We start from the raw sequence: 17,878 nt of genomic DNA on the forward strand, positions 1-17,878 counted from the left end.
ATTTAGGAAGTTCAACACTGGCCATCCTCTTACACAACTTCATCTCCTCTCCAACACTCAGAATCATTTCAATGTCATCTCGAGAGTCTATAGATTCACAGGTCTTTAGAAGTTTTCTGACATGTGAAACAAGATCCAACCTTGAATCGGAAGTATGCATTATTGGTCGAAGGTAGGTAATCAAAGATACCTTCTTGCTTCCTGAAATAACAGGTGATGAGCGAGGATGGTATTCCAGTTCAGTACTGATCTGTGTAAGCAAAATAGATATCTACTTCCCTTGCCAGGTGCAGTTGTTAAGTCCCGTCCCCCTATGTATAGGCAACCCAATCAGTCCCTTGCTTCTAGACCTTAAAACATTTCCTTCTTTCTCACTTGGCAGAGGAGACATCTGCAGATGGATGCCCCAACCTATATTTTGTTTGGGTGGTGGACCTTTATCTCAAAAAACTTGAATGTAATTAGAAACTCTGGAAATCAGATCCATGGAATTTATCTACCCAAATGCATGCCTGACCTTCTCTTTCCCCCTTTTTTCCTCAACAGAGAACAAAGTACTCGAAGTACTTGAAGGGAGAGGTATGTAATTTTGTTCTTCTACAACTATACCAGCGCCTGCAACCTTGAATCATAGCGCCTGCAATAGTACTCTGCATCCAAACCAATAGTCCCCCCAACTATACCAGCCATATAAGCTCGGGGACCACAGTTTAAATGGGTAACATGACCACAAGCATAACCATTTAGTAATGCTTGGCACCTAATATAACTATACCCACCATAAGATGAACTTACGGTCTTACAACAAAGAATACAACAACAATCTCGGCAGAAACCAGGTTCACTGCAGCAAATATCACAAAGCATGACTCTTGAAGCACTCCCAACTGCTCCTAAACTAGTACATGTTTTGTTACCAGTCATGCAAGTCAGATCTGCCATATGGGAATCAGAGGCTGACGTTTCTTCTGCCATAGGGGAATCAGAGTCAGATCTCCTCTGTCGGAGAGGAGATGAAGTTGTTTAAGAGGATGGCCAGTGTTGAACTTCCTAAATTGACCATGCCTTTTGTATTGGAAATCGTGCGGACAGACAGATCGGCGAACTTAACGGCTAAATCTAACAGAATGGCCTCGCGTCTTAACTTTATATATTTTAGTGGCCAAAACCAGACTTTTAATAATTGAGTGACCAAAACTCGACGATTACAAAAGTTTAATGGCCAACCGGATAATTTGCTCTTTTTTTTTTTCAACAATGAGATTTCTCAATTCTGTGGATTTAATTCAATTCTGTTTTGTTTGGGCTTACTTGCTATTTTGTAGTTTTTTCGCAGCCCATATGTCAGGCCCATGCGAGATGTTAGCCTCTTACATTTTTTTGAAGCTTCCTGTATCTGCAGTTTTTTTGTCTTCTTTAAATTAAATAAAAATTGAAAGAAATCTCGCGCTTTCTCGCTCTACTGTCGTTCTCAATCTCGAACTGAACAAGTCTGCTAAAAACCCTAGGTAAAGTTCTCTATTTCGATTTTGACTGGAATTCATTTCTTCTGGTTTCAACTCCATTTTATTGTTTCTCTTCCGTTGAGCAAAAACCCTATTCCTTTTTATCCTTTTGTGTGTGTGTGTGTGTGTGTGTGTGTGTGTGTTTTTTTTTTGTGGTCTTTTTGGGTTTATTTAACCTTCTGTTAATTTAGGAGAAATTATAGAGAAAATTTGCTTAAGTTTCTAGCTCTGCTTCTTAGGATTTTTATTAAAAAAAACGATGATGCATTTCATTTAGAACTGTGCTTTCTTGAGCTGAAAGGGTTAATTTATCAATGTTTCTTGTTTTGTGTTGGATTGACTAATTATTTATTTTTTTAAGGGAATTCAGCATGTAGAAGATGGTAAGGTTATTTATGGTTTTGAGGATATGTTAATGTTGAAAACTGATCTGGTACTTTTATGTAGCCTGGTAGACTTGTGTTTGTGTCTTAGAATGTTTCATTGGGTTTTTATAGGGACTTGGTACTTGACTCACTCAATTTGGATTTTTGATTCGCCATATGACATCAAAACAGATAAAAATGAAATGCTGCCAAAAGAAAATGATAAAAATGGAATGCTGGGCAGCTCTTTGTAGATACAAGGTTGCGTATGAAAAGATTTTCACGTATTTACGTTCATTGGGTTGCCTTTTTTTTTCGCTGTAGTTCCTGTGGTGAGCAATGGAAGTAGACGAGGAGAATAGTGTTTCAACTTCAGTTACAGAGCCTATGACCGTAGAAGCTGATGGTAATCAGACCGTGGTATCTGGAGTTGGCGGAATTTCTCTTCAACCAGTCACTGCTAGTGTACCACCTACAATTCCACCTCCTCCTGTTATTCCTAGTATTGCTTCAGGACCAATTGTGCCTCCAATTCCACGACCATTGGCGCCTATCCCTGTTCGTCCTCCTGTATTAAGACCGCCGGTGGCACAAAATGGAGAGACTAGGGGGAGCGGATCTGATTCCGATGAGGATGAAGCAGGACCCAGTCGTGGTACTACTGGGGCATCTGCTGAATATGAGATTTCAGAAGAAAGCAGACTGGTTAGAGAACGGCAGGAGAAAGCCATGCAGGAACTTCTGATGAAGCGACGTGCTGCTGCTCTGGCTGTGCCTACAAATGACATGGCTGTTCGAGCTCGTCTTCGCCGGCTTGGTGAGCCTATTACCCTGTTTGGAGAGAGGGAGATGGAAAGACGGGAACGTTTGCGGAACCTTATGGCAAAGCTTGATTCAGAGGGTCAGTTGGAGAGGCTGATGAAGGCTCATGAGGATGAAGAAGCTTCTGGTTCTGCTACACAAGGGGAGGGACTTGAGGAAGATATTGAATATCCCTTCTACACTGAAGGGTCAAAAGCGCTTCTTGATGCTCGAGTAGACATTGCTAAGTATTCTATTGTAAAGGCAGCTTTGCGTCTTCACCGTGCAAGGAGAAAAAGAGATGATCCTGATGAAGACTTGGATGCTGAAATAGATTGGGCGTTGAAGCAGGCAGGGAACCTGGTACTTGAATGCAGTGAAATTGGAGATGACAGGCCCCTTTCAGGTTGCTCCTTTTCATGTGATGGAAAGATGCTTGCCACCTGGTACCTCTCTCTCTCTCTCATGTGCGTGCACACATGCACACACGTCCACGTGCATGTACAGCCATGCGTGCTAGTTGGTTGTATATGATTGTTGGTTAAACTTTGTGTTTTTTGTGTTCCACTGAGATCTCGTGTCTCTGGTGTATTAACTTTCATAGCTTGCATGATTTGGAATTCATTTTAATCTAAGATTTAAGTTTTGAAATCTTAATTGGTTGAGGCTGAATGTAGTAACAGTAGGGGTATTGTTGCCTCATTTTAGTACTAGGATCAAAATGGTAGATATATAGAGTATACTTGCACCATGGCAAGCATACTGATATGGTTATGAAAGAGAATTTCATGTTAAATAAAGCTGGACTTGTTTCTGAAAATATATAATCACCAATACGTGTGAGAAACTTATAGTAACCAATGCTCATTTGCTATGTCAACTGTTGAATGAATCATTATAATGTTATTTTTTAGTAGTGACCATCATTAGATGAGGTCTATTGAGGAAATTTTTTAGTTTGACAAAAAAAAATTGAGGAAATTTTTTGCACGGGTATTTACATTGGCTGCACTGATATGAGCCAGTCTGTGCATATTTTTGTCTGTCATGATATATCATTGTTTTAAATGTAAACCAGATCCATTTCGTGGCTAAGGCTTTACTAGGTACCAGATATCTATAGGCTAGACACAGTCAGTAACACCCACACATTCATGGGCACATACATGTACATGTTTGTATTTTCATAGCACTAAGAGTATCCTGAAGCCTGTAGGTTTGCAATCTGTTTCATTGAAATTGAGAGTTTAGGTCTTTGCAGTCAATAATTACTTCTGTTTTGGTTTGGCTCACGATGTCTATCCAGTTCCAACTGCCTGTTAGAGCTGAACTTTTTGGATTATATGATTGTTCTTACTGCATGCATCTTCGACTTCACTGTATTTTCATGTCCAAATGCTGTTATATTACTGATATTCTATACACTCAAAAGAGTGTCTGTTGATTTCTGTTCCATCCTTTTGCACAATCACTTCAGTTGTCTAAGTGGAGTTGCAAGGACATGGAGCATGCCTGAGGTAAAGAAGGTGTCAACCTTGAAGGGACATACAGAACGAGCTACAGATGTGGCATTTTCTCCCACCGGAGACCAATTGGCAACAGCTTCTGCTGACAGGACTGCCAAATTGTGGAACAAAGAAGGATCTCTTTTGAACACATACAAGGGCCATCTGGATCGCCTCGCACGTATTGCATTCCATCCATCTGGAAAGTACTTGGGAACAGCTAGCTTTGACAAGACTTGGAGATTATGGAATGTGGAGACTGGTGAAGAGTTACTCCTCCAAGAAGGTCACAGTAGGAGTGTGTATGGAATCTCCTTTCAGAATGATGGTTCCTTGGCAGCATCATGTGGACTGGATGCGCTTATTCGGGTTTGGGACTTGAGGTCTGGAAGAAGCATTCTTGCCCTGGAAGGCCATGTTAAGCCTGTGAGACTATTTCTGCCTTGATATTATTGGTTCCCCCCCAACCCCCTTTTTTTTCCTGCTTTTACTCCTGACATTTAAAAGAGAATTGGGTGCAAGTGTTAATCAGAGGATTTTCTACTTTCATTTTTGCAGGTTCTTGGTGTCAGTTTTTCTCCAAATGGTTATCATTTGGCCTCAGGTGGTGAAGATAATACTTGCAGAATATGGGACTTGAGGAAGAGAAAATCTCTATACATAATACCTGCTCACTCCAACCTTATATCTCAAGTAAAATTTGAACCTCAAGAAGGGTACTTTTTGGTTACAGGTTCATATGATACTACGGCTAAGGTATACTCTCTTTATGTCCAATTCAGTTGTATCTTTTGGGCCTTTTTTCCTGTTTGCATTTATCTCTGATTTCTGATTTATGCCACTAGGTGTGGTCATCAAGAGATTTTAAGCCCATCAAGACACTGTCTGGGCATGAAGCTAAGGTGACGTCACTGGATGTCGTAGGAGGTAAAGGAATCTTGCGTTCAGTTCTGCAATTTTGATCTTTCTTCTCTTGCTCTCCTTACATACATATGGAGATCTTGCACAATCTTGGGTGATTTTCAGACTTTGGATAGATTTGTCTTCAAGTTTTGTGTGTTTTTTTTTTTAAAACCCGTGCAAATTTAGCTTGGAGCCATGAGGTGTTAGCTCGCTCTTTTTCATGTCCGTTCAGTTTGTGCCTTAGGGAGCATGTATGAAGTTGCAATTCCTAAAATATTACTGTTGTTGGAAATTGAGGCTTGCTGTCTGTCAATCAAATGTCAATATTGAATGGTGAATGCATTTCTGAGCATTTGAGATGATGTGTATCTTGTGGTAGATAAAGCGTGAAACTTCTTCAATTCTGTGAATGGATAACTAATTGATCAGATTTATATATTGCAGATGGACAATATATTGCAACCGTTTCACATGATCGCACCATTAAGCTTTGGTCTGGAAGAAACAGTGAGAAAGAGAAGACGATGGATGTCGATTGATTGAGATGGTGGAATGAGCAAAGCATGTGCTGCTGTTAATGTGGAAGCTTGGGCTGCATATTTAGACGTACATTGGCTAATAGGGGCTCTCTTGCCCTTTAAACATGCTTGATATACGTGTTTTTATCCTGAAGCAATCAATTTTGTCATCTAATGTTTTTGTCCAAGCATTGCAATTAACTCTTTGAATCATGGTTAATTAAAAAATGGAGCAGAATATGGCCTGGCATGGTTAAAGCCTCCTGCTCCCATAATTTTACCTAGTTAATGAAAAGCCAACAAAGAAACTGAAAAATGGTAACTCGGGTGTGAGCACAATAAATTTAAATGCAGGTTAAAAGGGAAAGTAGCAAATCATCAGTCATTACTCATGAGAGAGAGTAACGTAGAGTGCTTTCTTTTTCTTTTTCTTTTTACTTTTATTTTTTTAAAAAAAAAAGGAGAATGAAGTGAGAATCCAGTAAATGGGCTACATTAGTTGGAATTTTGTTCATTGTTTTTTTATCCTAGCTTGGTATTTTGTTATTGATGTTGATCAATCCTAGTCCCGGAGATTATTACTTCTTCATGAATCTCTACCAACCAAGTTTTAGGCCGAATATACAATCAAACCATTTTTGTAGTCAAATTTCTTGGATTTTGAGGATAATTAGCACTATTGAGTTCGTTTCTCTATTTACTCTTTGTTCCTTGTTTCTTGTTTTCAATTTTGAAGCGAATTTCTACTCACTGCTTTGCTTTTGGGCATGCAAACACTCCCTTTTTTAAAAAAAAAAATTTTATTTGTTGTTTGTGACTTTTCATCTACTACTAGTAAGGACTAAAAGCTTAGCCAGGAGTGAATTTGCAATTGCTGGCTTTCAGTTGGACTCCTCCATTTTTGTTCGATCAAATTAGTTGAACCTATTGTGAGAAGCGGATTCCATCCCGTTTGCATATGTACATATATTGTATGGAAACATAAAGGGATAATTGCAGAAACCTCCCTTGAGGTTTCTGACACTTGCACTGACCTCTCCTATGGTTTGAAAAATTGCACTGAGCTCCCCTGAACTTACTAATCCTTTGCAAATTCAGTCCAAAATGATTAAAATATTAATGTTTTATGGGGTGAAATTAGAATTTTGTACCAGATTTGCCCTTTGTGCTATATGTCCAATGAATGACAAAGTACTACAAATCAATTAACAATTAATAAATTTTAAGGGGCGTAGTTTATGGGCAAATACGCATTACCCATTTAAAGTACCGGCTCTTTATGGATATTTTACTTTCAGACATTTAATTTATGATAAATATATCAATGTTTGTAAGTAAAATTCAAAAAGTGTTACAGTAATATTCTTATAAAAAGAAAATCCGTAGGTTATCTATTTAATATAAATTAAATATTTTTAAAAAAATAAATGGCCCATAAAATATTAATTCTTTATGACATTCATCCATTAGATGAGTAAAGTATCGGCTCTTTATGGGTATTTTATTCTGAATTATTTAATTTATATTAAATACATAAATGTTTGTAACTAAAATTGAAAGAGTATTACATTAATATTTTTACGGAAGAGAAACTGGTAGGTTTTGTATTTAATAAAAATTAAATATTTGAGAGTATTAATTTGAGAGTTTTCATCTACTACTAGTAGGACTAAAGCATAGCCAGGAGTGAATTTGCAATTGCTGGCTTCAATTTGACTCCTACATTTTTGTTCGATCAAATCCTATTGTGAGAAGCGGATTCCATCCCGTGTGCATATGTACATATTGTATAGAAATATAAATTGTAGTCGAAATTTTGGGGTCTAGGTCAAGAAGGAAATTATGGTTTCACCATTATCAATAAACTATGATTAATTATCAGTATACTTCCAGAAAAGTCCCTAGATTCAATCTGCAAGGGAAAAAAGAATTGAGGGGGAAGGTCTGTCAGACAACTGCAAGGCCACCCTAATCCATGGCAAAGCACGGACTAGGAACGATCCTCTACTGCACTTGCAACCCGACAATCGGAGCTGCAAGAGCTGTTAATCACACTCTGGTCAAGCAGTCATATTTCATCCACCAGACTTGGTTTCCTGTCTCCTTAGAACTCAAGGACACAGAGGTACGAGCCTATAGAACAGATCCTGTTCAAGTAAGGTCGTGACCTCTGTGCTCCAGTCCTAGACATATAAAGGGTGCATGGCTCAATCAATTCGTCGATGTGGGATATTCTCATGTTGTCAAATTCATTCCATTCCATATATACAGCAGGTACTATGGCCAACAATACAACTACCTTCCGGTGAATAATGGGTTACCGCTGACCATAAAAGATAGTATCCACATGCGGCTCACTGGAAAAGGGATTTACTCGGCCAAAAGATCAGGTCCTCCTTTGTAGTAGGAGATTCAATTGTATTGACATTTCTGGATTTTAGTCCATCAGAAAATGTGTTGCAATTATTCATATTCGATCAGAAAATAGGACTACTGAACAGAGCGGTTACCAGAAGGAAATAACACACCAAAATACTCTGAGGCAGTATGCTCCTAAATTCAGAATAAATTAGGACTTTGGTGGGAGTGTTCTCAATAGAACAGGATTTCGTAAGGCATGCTCAACAATTAGAAGATTTCGAGTACAACAAAGAAATACACTATTTTTCAGAATCTGAGTTATTATCTAACTACGAGCAGGCAACCAACTGGGCAAAATTGCAACCAAAAAGGCGTAATCGAAAGAGACAATTCCAAGAGCAAAAGTTGTCCTAAACTGAACCACAAGAGAAAGAGTACGACACGTCCATGCTCGTAAAGTCTTCAATTTGTCAGCAAATTCCCCTGGACTCTCTTCCCCAATATTCATATGCAGGTACAGCCGCTGCTCTCCACTTCAGACAATTTGATCATCCCCAAAACAAGATGACATTCAGGTCTCGAGCAAGGACATGTTTACCCAGGAGAAAGTGCTTAATTTCCGAATTAAACAGTGAAATAACATCCCCTCTTTCATTTCCACGCACACAGTGAAATTCATCTTGCCTCACAGCTTACTTGTACCAGCCAGTGAGGATATATCTCAAGTAGAAACAAAAGCAGCAACATATCCCCTGTGATACAAATATAGTTTTTCACGGAACAAAAAAGAAAAAAAAATGTACGGCATTTGGGAACATATTATATATGAGACCTACAGATGCATCAAATACTTAAAACAGTATCATGGAGGTGTTTCCAAATTGAGGAAAGGAAAAATAAAAATAAAAAAGGGGAAAATATCAGGCTTGGTGGGTTCAATTGCTACTCTCTAGCCACTAGCATTTCTGTTAGGGCAAAAAAATTTTATTCTCTTAGCTACGGCCATTATTCCCGTCAGACTGAAGCAAGTACGACAGCATTAGGAAATGCTCCCATCTTAGTTGTTGATGTAAGCTGAAGAATTCAAGTGGAGCACTACCAATTCTCATAGTTCAACTATAAGCTGATCATAAATCCGTCCTCTTCTTTTTCCTTTAAATTAGTGTGAAAAAGAAGATTATGTTTGTAAGCGGCCAGAGCCTTGGTAAAATCAAGTTTTAATTTTGTTAGGTAGTTCAAACATCACATGATCACTGGAAGTAGAATAGGTTTGCCAAAGTTCGTTTCCAGCTGGGAAATAAGGAAAGGGGATATAATTACCTGGAAAACAAGTAGCAGGATGCAGAGCGACCTTTCTGATCTTCTACCAAATAGTCTTAAGAATATATTCACAAGAGTACCATCTTTTGTCCCGGTCAGTAAGCCAGATTGAGGGTCGAATCTGCAAGGAGTTCAAAGAAACAACTGGAATAAAGTAGAAAATTTACAAAATCACAAAGCCAAATCCTGCATTAACTGAAGAAACATACCTAGGCAGTCGATGTCGTGGACAATATATGATACCAGCTAGCTGATACAAAGAAAGAGAAGGGGATCAGACTTGCTTAATCAACAAACACGAAAAAACACATTCCATTTTGGAGCCAATTGGCCTCGGGGTCCAGGGGCAGGGCCATATGCATGCACTTGCATGTGTGGTGTGTGTGTCCCATGTGTTTTTTTGTGTGTGTGTGTGAAAGAGAGAGAGAGAGAGAACCTGAGGGAGGGATGCCAAGAAGTTTAAAACTTGAGGAGTAAAAAATATCAACAGAGTCTCACTGAAAGAAATTCGAAAAATAATTTTATCAGCCAATTAATACCATAAATTAGCTAACCAAGCTTTAGCTTGATTAGCACATAAGTAACAGCCAAGACAGAATACATATGAGATCTGCACTAGAAAACTAAATTTATCAGCACAAAATATTTACAGAAAATTTTCAAATTTCAGTAAATCCATGACAATTTGCAAGTTAGAATTCCCATAACCTTTCATCTTCCAGTCTCAGTAACTGTAGGTCTTGACATGGAACACATGACCGAAAAATTTGACACGGTTAGGCCTGTTTGCTTTTGGTTACAAACACTCAATCACATTATCTAGTAACTTGTAATGGAACAGAACTAATTACAAATGGATAGACAATACAAAATATTTAAGTTTACTTGGGCCAGTTTTCAGCAATTCCTCATTTGAAGAATAATCAAGCTTACAGTTGCACATATCAATGCCAGCATCCTCAGTATATCTTAGCTATGAAATTACTAATCATTAATTGTGATTCAAATAAAAAAAAAAAAAAAGCAAGAAAAAGAGTAGGCTGAACACCATATCCCACTTTGAATATCAATTTCCTTACATTACCATTAATACTGCACTGTATTCTATCACTAAACATCTTAAAATCTTGACTGTGTTAGCATCTCTTATAACATGTACAACTAGACCTGATTAAAGCATGACATGTGCATGAGTAAAGAACAGGAAGCACAATGGTATTCATGTTAATTTAGGACACAAGTTTTGGGAGCAGCACCAAAATAGAATAAGGAGAATTTGTAGAAACTTTAGACGGTGGAGGAGGACAATATTTGGCTTATACCAATTTCATAATCCACCAGGATCATAATAAAGCTGTAAATCACTAATTATCCACTCATATAATTCATTTTGAAACTTGAATTTGAGCAAGCTAACAACAAAAACCAGTATATCTTGTTATTCAATCAAAAGAGACACTAAATTTCCAAAACAGGAGAAGCCTGAGCTTATAGATGCAGTCGGGTGGGTAAAGAATAAAATAGTCAGCCAACTTGAAATTTCTATCTACGTATTTTAATATGTAAGTCCTACAATTTCAGAAAATCTTTAGTATTTTTTTCCTTCAAAAGTACAGGCACCAAACTGATTTCAAATTTCAATTCAGTTAAAGTTGAAAATCCTCATGATTTACTCAATGTATTTGGAGTTCATAAAATGCACTTTCCAAGTTGAGCACAAGCCCAAAAGCCAGATAGGAAGCAAATTCATGTTTAGAGTTTCAGACTTTCAGATAATAATCAAAAGCAAATTTGCTGTTCAAAGTGAGTTATATTGATAGCCAGGCCAGGTAAATGAAAATACGCACCTGAAATGGCCCAAAATGCCAACAACTGCCATTGTCATTCCAGCAAAGTATGTAAATGTATCACCAACAAAAACAGAAGAAGGATTCCTGGAATAGATTATATAAAGTACAAGAATTAGAAATTTAGAATATACAAACATGAAAATCGACATTACACTGCTAATCAAAGCACAAAAGTATCAGTACCAGTTGAAGGAAAACAAAGCCAGTGAAGTGGCAATTAATGGTTGAACAAGATATATTGAGAATGCATGGGCTTGTTGATACTCGGGATCTTTAGAACCTCCAATTTGCATGATGTTGTGTGCCAGGATCTGTAATTATAATTACTATCATTAGCTCTGGGTCCAACTGCCGATACACAGTTGAGCAAAGTCAAATTACCAAATGAAAAAGAATAATCACTTACAGCACAAGCTATAACAACTGTCTGTCCAACTTCAAGGCCATTAATGCCAGCATGAATGTTGATTGCATTTGTGCAAAATACAGCCAAAAGTCCCATATACAATTTATAGATCCATCCTGTACACAACTATATATTAGATAATTTGGTTTTGCAAATGATATCTACCACAGAATTACACCTGCTAATTACAGTTTGCAGCATGGGGTTATGCAGTAACCTTTTTTTCAAGTGAGAAAATAACAAAGCCAGGCCAATTAACCAGAAAAGAGAGCTTCTTCTTCTATTTGAGAACACAGAGTAGCAGGGTATGTTACAGAAAAAATTACCTAAATCAATATTCTCTCCAAAATATTGGACGAGAGGCTTTGGTATAATAATAGTTGTATGCCCAGCATAAGCCATTAGCAGTGGCAGAGCTGCAACAGATGGCAATAGCAATTTCCTGTCTTCAAAATGACATGACAGTAAACAAGCATGCAGGACATAACTTCAGGAAGACTGTGAAACAGAGAAATTCAGAAAAAAAAAATACAAACAACAAAAGCCGTTATATGACTTAAAACTCACACTCTCCAAGGTATGTCAAGGACATCATCTACGAAGCCAAGCAGGATCATGAAGCAAATAGATGCTAGTGCTGCATTGTATTCGACAAGCCACTATCCAAAAAAAATACCAATTGTCAGAAATCCAGTTACTGCAAGGTAGCAAGAGCCAAACTACCCAATGAACAAGAAACAGGCCATTAAAACAGCTAATTTTAAGTACTAGGCACAAAACATTAATCAGCCGAAATTCCCTGGAGCTAACTTGCGTCCAAATTCTGCTTCCTTTCCCCCTTTTGCTTCAATTTTTTCATTGAAAATAATAAGTTCAAAGCTCATTACCATCATTTCAATATGTTTTATATGAAGTGAGGTATCACTTGCTCAGGATGAAAGGCTTATTATTGTGACACTGGTGTTACGATAACATAAATTACATCCATAGGTATCTGTTTCCTTCTGAGTATACAAGGAATTTCAGTAGGAGAAGACATTGCCTTTAGAAGTCGTGGCCCCAAAAAAAATGAAAAGAAATGTTGTACTCCCATAAGCAGCAGCACAGGTGCAAGAACCTGGCTAGATGCTAAGGGAAGATATGTAGAGTGAATCCATAACCTAGTAAGCAATCTAAACTATGCTAGAAGTCCTGTTGCAGAGATTCCAGTTCAATTTGCTTGAGGCATAACCGGTAATGAAAAGAGTTCAACATTCAGAATGAACTGTGAAACACCCATACTTAGTATAGCAAGTACGCCACACACGCAAGTTTTAACCATGTGCATATTTCCATCAATAAAAGACAAATACAATTTGCCCTAATTAAGTAGGAAAAGAGATTTTAGCACTTGCTACAAGACCAAAAGATGGAATAAACTATCAGCAACTGAGGTAATTAACAAAACATAAAACATCACTGACTCCATTGTCTCAAGCTCCATTTGACATTGTATAGTCTTATAAACAACTAAGGCCAATATTTCCTCTCATTGAAACTACATTGTTGCCCCCCCCCCCGCCCTCCGGGGGGCCTTTCTATGATATGCAAAGGCCATAAAGTCTCGGTTGACCTTATCTTCCCAACATGGTTTTTCTCCTACTTTGTCTATCTCATCAATAATGCTGCAATTCCACTGCCTGTAGTGATACAGAACCCTAAACAGACTAGCCAAAAAGAAGAAAAAGATAGTCTCACATATCATGCACAACATTCTATGAATCCAAATATATGCAACAAAGGGTTAAAAATGAAGCAGTCAGAAGTTTAGCGATATCATAACGGTATTTCATAACTAATTTTAGCTCCAATGGGTGCTAGAAAGCAGGATACTTAAATATTTTTTACTTGACTCGCACACCATGTAATATTACAGTTCAAGCTTGAGTACAAAAAGCACATTGCTTATTCATGTTACAATTTTGCAAATCAGTTATACTTCTGGATTGGTTTCAGATTATCTCACACGTAGGTGGATTCAGCTAACCATCTTGCTCAGATTGAACCTGGACGACATGACTTTACATTCAGGAATATAAGTACACTTCCATATATCTGCATTATGTACAGGTTTATTTACCAGTTTATAAGTCATCCTACTTTTCCTTGGATTCACCTGAAAAGTGAAGCTTTGAGATTAGTTGACTATCACTGCCCACACATGCTAATGCTTCCTCACTAGTCAACAGCTCTGCTTATCTAATAAAAGGTCCATGCCCATCTAAACTAGGTTCATGCATTAAGAAAGTTCCACTCACTTCTTCTTTTTGTTAGGAATAAAATACCATGACCTATATACCTCGCATCCTATATCCTATCCATTATCTAACTAAAATCCAATATTTTCTCAATAAACAAATTTTTTTCTCTTCAGAAGTTTTAGCTTAACCAACAACCAATTTCCTCGTGCACTTCATCACCACAGAAACAACAATAATTCAAGATACATCTCATGCACTTGTAAGAGATACGTTTATTGCGAAAAAGGTATAGAGAAGATTGAAGTTGCATGAACATAGGAGTAATAATCAATTATATGCACTCACATTTGAATCTGCTGGGATATTGGCAAATTGAAATAAGATCGCTGATACTAGAAATACAATCCCAACCACGATTCCCAACGACTCAGGCCTGCAAAACATTAAACAAACACGGAATCAATCCTGCAACTTAATTTAAGCTCAGTATTCTAACAAGCTGAACTATCGAACATTGGAATAATAATACCCAGTTCTACACAAATTTCAGCCACATTTAGCCGAAAACAGAATCAACTTCCTGCTATTTCAAGACATTCACAGTTCTTCATCAATCAAGTCTTGCCTATCAAAAATTTACTTGTAAAAATCATATAAAAATGCAACTGAAGAGAAACATTTCAGAAACGGAAAAACCTAAACATTACCAGGAAAAATCGGAAAAAGAAAAAAAGAAAAACTCACACTTTGACGGAGCCCTGAGGGGTACCCTTCTTATTGATGTCATAGCCGAACAAATTCCTCCTCAAAACGTACTTAGAAGCAACAGGGATCAAAGCTAGGGTTAATACAAACCCTAATAAGCTGACAACGGCATTAATCAAAATCGACTTTTTCAGCTCCCATTCGATTTTGTAATGGTACAAGATTGCGTAGATATAAGGTACTGCAATAGCCAACCAACAACCGACGATGACCCCCCATTTTGCGCCGGCGATCGGCTGGTCTTCGGGTTTGGGAGTCGGATTTGGTTCGGGTGGTGCGGGTCGGGCTGGCCCCGGCACTGCTGCTCGTTTCCTGACAGTCATGGCCTCCGTCTCTACCGTGTTTTCTTCCCGTTCTCTGTTGAGCCTGCTATATGTTTGAGTGTGGAATATGGTGATGTTTACTTGGGTGGTTGGACGAATGAGAATTGTATACGTCGGATGATATTGTCATATGTGGACCTTAATTCTGACGTGGCAAATACACTTGAACAAATTTATTAGGAAGATGAGGGATGGCTATGGCATTTTGCATCTGATCTACTATTAGGATTGAACTTTAAGATTGTTTTTTAAGGAAAAAAAAATAGATTAGAAATTTATTTACCTAATGAGAAATCAATTCTCCAATGTAATGGAAAAAAAAGTTTTAGTACAATGAAATAAATTCTCCAATGTAATGAAAAAATTTTAGTACTTCAAGGTTGTATGATGCTGCCTTGATGGATGGAGCTTGGCATCTGCAGATAAACTTTTATCCAATTTCGCTGAGTTATTTATGTAGATTTTACAATATTTGTTGTGAAAAAGTACAAATTTAATATGAGTGAGGCTAAATTCACAATCTAAATCCACACTCTTATAAACTAAGTTGACCAAAAAACACGTAGAATTTATGAGGCTTGGGAGAAGCTTAATCAATATAAAAAAAAAATTGGCCTTTTTTTTGTGAAAATAGATTGTGCTAATTTTGATTTAAAATTTACATCATTATGAATGGTGTTAAATATTTTGATTTTTTTTTTTTCATTCACTTTGATGGCATTCATTTTTTTTTCCCTCTAATTTGGTGGAGGCTAGATAGAATGTCTTTGTCTCTTTCTATCATATAAGAGGAGATGGGAAATTTTTTTTTTTCAGATATTAACTTTTTATGCACTAATATTATCGCGATTTTTTTACACTAGAAGCTATATATGTGCATGATTTGAATTTCAAATTTAAATTCATATTATGTGCTATGATCTAAACCTGCTAATATAAAAATTTTGTACAATGACAGTGGATAAAAAACTCAAGATTTTTTTTAATTGTATTAAAAAAATATTTTTTTTACCTTTTTGGCAAATTACACTTCAAATTTGATTGAAATATAATTTTAGAAAGCACATGTGGATTAACAATTAAGATGATTGTATCAAACAATTTTAATTAATTAAAATATATAATTGATTTTTTAAACATCTCTTTTTGCATGAAAGACAAGTTTTTGTATGATATTTTCCAAACCACAACCAATATAGAAAGTGATTTAATCTATCACATGTGAAGAGAAAGAGGGATAGAAAGATTAGTTAGTCAGGCGGAGTTATCATATCTACACGTGTCAAAAGCCATAATCTATCCCAACTTTAGTACCACAAAAACCTCTTCCAACTAGGAATGGTAATTGGGGCGAGTGTGCGCTGGAGGTTGATGGACTGGGTAGGGGGTCATTTTCTCCTCCAGTTAAAAAATAGGGTGAGGGAACGGAGAGTATACTCCCACCCTTTCACCTGCCTAAAATAAATAAATAAATAAAAATAATATATTTAATATCATTAGTTATACTAATAATTATACATTTATACCAAGACAAATTATTGATTAATTATACTAATAAATTTATAATAAATTACTAATTACACTGTTTACTAATTATATATTCACTCTATTAGCCTGGACACTAGGCAAATTCCTACTCCCAACAACGAAGTGATTTGAGGGAGGCATGGAGTTTATTGAAGTAAAGAACTGCAATAAGCAATTCAAACGTACATGTGCCGTACCCGGAAAGGCCCAAATAAAAGAAGCTAAAAGCTCGAGCCCGTAAACTCTGCGTTTGAATTTGCCGCCAGACTGAGACCCGAACTCCCGAACAACATAGGAAAAGGAAACCACTACTTTCCTAATACCGAAAGTATATTTAACAACCACTCTGTTCATTGTTCTTTTCACAAAAAAATTACAAGCAGAAATTAAGAAGCAAGTGATCATATCGACTTCTAGGTTTCATTCCTCGGTGCTTGAAGAGTAAGCAGACATTATCGTAGATAGCCTCAAGAATTTCTTCTTTTCTTCATCTTCCTCAGAAGGAGTCATGTCTCTTTGATCACCTAGTAATAGGGTTCTTTTGGATTTTGCAATTTCGGTTCTTGGGTTTGGTTAAGATTGTAGATTTTAGCATCTATTATTCTAGGGTTTGTTTCCGCCATTACCATCCAACATGACTGTTCCTGGGAAAGGCGCAGTTGGGAAGCAGAGCAATTTAGCAGACAGAAAATTGACTTCTCGAATTAATGGGAGCAACAACAAAGGAGCGGCCCAAGTCGTAGTAGTTCTAGATGGTAATCAAAGGAAAGCGAAAAAGAAGAGAATAATGGATACATTAAAAAGGTTGCGATGCAGCAACAACAGGATTGGCGCAAGTACTTTTAAGCCTAAGCAGCAGCAGGAAAGGGTATTGTGTGTGACGATTACCACCGGTGATCAATGCTGCTGTACGAGTGAAGCTAATCTTGCCGACGAATATGTTTTGAAGACGGCGTTATGCGCTGCAAGGTTAACACCCCGCTTCGCCGAAACTATTTCAGTAGCAAAAGCCGCAAAATTTAACGTCGATCAAGAAAAGGAGAGACCGGTAAAAAAACAGGGCAAAGAGGAAGAGGAGCTAAGATCAGCCGAGCAATTGAAGAAGAAAGAACCTGAATTGAGGCAGAGGGAAAGAGAAGCTGCCCGCGTTGGGTTACAGATGATAGAAAGCACTGTTGATTTGGAAGACAATCTCATGATTGTGAAGGAACTTGAGCAACTAAGTCAGTGTGCTCCCTCTTACATTATCCATGGATGCGACGGAACAGCAGTGATGGTATTGAGAGGTTTAAAGAATGGCAAAGTTTTGCACCCTTTAGAGCAGCTTGGCTTGCACTTGAAGGAAGAATTCAGGGCATTGGATGATGATGATGAAGACGCATATTTGAGTCGTGGGGAAGTAGAAGAAGGAGAGATCATCGAATCCTAGTTTTTTTTCACATAATGTTAAATTGCATTGTAGATATCATCAAATACTAGAATTCTGCAC

At 37.4% G+C, this 17,878-nt stretch overlaps 2 protein-coding genes and 1 non-coding gene across 3 annotated transcripts; 1 reads left to right on the forward strand and 2 right to left on the reverse strand.

Moving 5' to 3' along the window:
* Positions 1 to 1,375: 1,375 nt before the first annotated feature.
* Positions 1,376 to 5,785, forward strand: LOC113697333 (U4/U6 small nuclear ribonucleoprotein PRP4-like protein). The gene is made up of 6 exons (XM_027216912.2): positions 1,376 to 1,508; positions 2,195 to 3,117; positions 4,149 to 4,602; positions 4,735 to 4,932; positions 5,022 to 5,103; positions 5,524 to 5,785. Exons 2-6 carry the CDS (start codon positions 2,210 to 2,212, stop codon positions 5,616 to 5,618), a joined length of 1,737 nt encoding a protein of 578 aa, XP_027072713.1. The 5' UTR covers positions 1,376 to 1,508; positions 2,195 to 2,209; the 3' UTR covers positions 5,619 to 5,785.
* Positions 5,786 to 7,538: 1,753 nt separating this feature from the next.
* LOC113697654 (small nucleolar RNA U3) lies at positions 7,539 to 7,762 on the reverse strand. The gene has a single exon (XR_003449939.1). It is a non-coding gene; the product is annotated as a small nucleolar RNA U3 (small nucleolar RNA).
* A 441-nt stretch (positions 7,763 to 8,203) lies between these two features.
* LOC113694554 (uncharacterized) lies at positions 8,204 to 14,986 on the reverse strand. The gene is made up of 11 exons (XM_027213386.2): positions 14,519 to 14,986; positions 14,120 to 14,207; positions 12,102 to 12,193; positions 11,861 to 11,976; positions 11,535 to 11,650; positions 11,312 to 11,439; positions 11,126 to 11,212; positions 9,715 to 9,775; positions 9,488 to 9,528; positions 9,279 to 9,399; positions 8,204 to 8,710 (listed from the first exon to the last, which is right to left on the reverse strand). The coding sequence occupies exons 1-11, from the start codon at positions 14,860 to 14,862 to the stop codon at positions 8,651 to 8,653; spliced, it is 1,254 nt and encodes a 417-aa protein (XP_027069187.1). The 5' UTR covers positions 14,863 to 14,986; the 3' UTR covers positions 8,204 to 8,650.
* Positions 14,987 to 17,878: the final 2,892 nt, after the last annotated feature.

This window comes from Coffea arabica, chromosome 6c (assembly GCF_036785885.1).
Source record: "Coffea arabica cultivar ET-39 chromosome 6c, Coffea Arabica ET-39 HiFi, whole genome shotgun sequence".
In the NCBI taxonomy this organism is placed as follows: domain Eukaryota; kingdom Viridiplantae; phylum Streptophyta; class Magnoliopsida; order Gentianales; family Rubiaceae; genus Coffea; species Coffea arabica.

What these genes read in the sequence shown, in the direction of transcription:
- LOC113694554 (XM_027213386.2), bottom strand. Translation starts at nt 14,862, where the DNA reads ATGACTGTCAGGAAACGAGCAGCAGTGCCGGGGCCAGCCCGACCCGCA. An exon ending in CAGTTGTTATAGCTTGTGCT is followed by an intron (nt 11,440 to 11,534) that starts GTAAGTGATTAT and finishes TTATAATTACAG; the next exon opens with ATCCTGGCACACAACATCAT. An exon ending in GCTTTGTTTTCCTTCAACTG is followed by an intron (nt 11,213 to 11,311) that starts GTACTGATACTT and finishes AATCTATTCCAG; the next exon opens with GAATCCTTCTTCTGTTTTTG.
- LOC113697333 (XM_027216912.2), top strand. Translation starts at nt 2,210, where the DNA reads ATGGAAGTAGACGAGGAGAATAGTGTTTCAACTTCAGTTACAGAGCCT. An exon ending in GGAAAGATGCTTGCCACCTG is followed by an intron (nt 3,118 to 4,148) that starts GTACCTCTCTCT and finishes CAATCACTTCAG; the next exon opens with TTGTCTAAGTGGAGTTGCAA. An exon ending in CATATGATACTACGGCTAAG is followed by an intron (nt 4,933 to 5,021) that starts GTATACTCTCTT and finishes TTATGCCACTAG; the next exon opens with GTGTGGTCATCAAGAGATTT.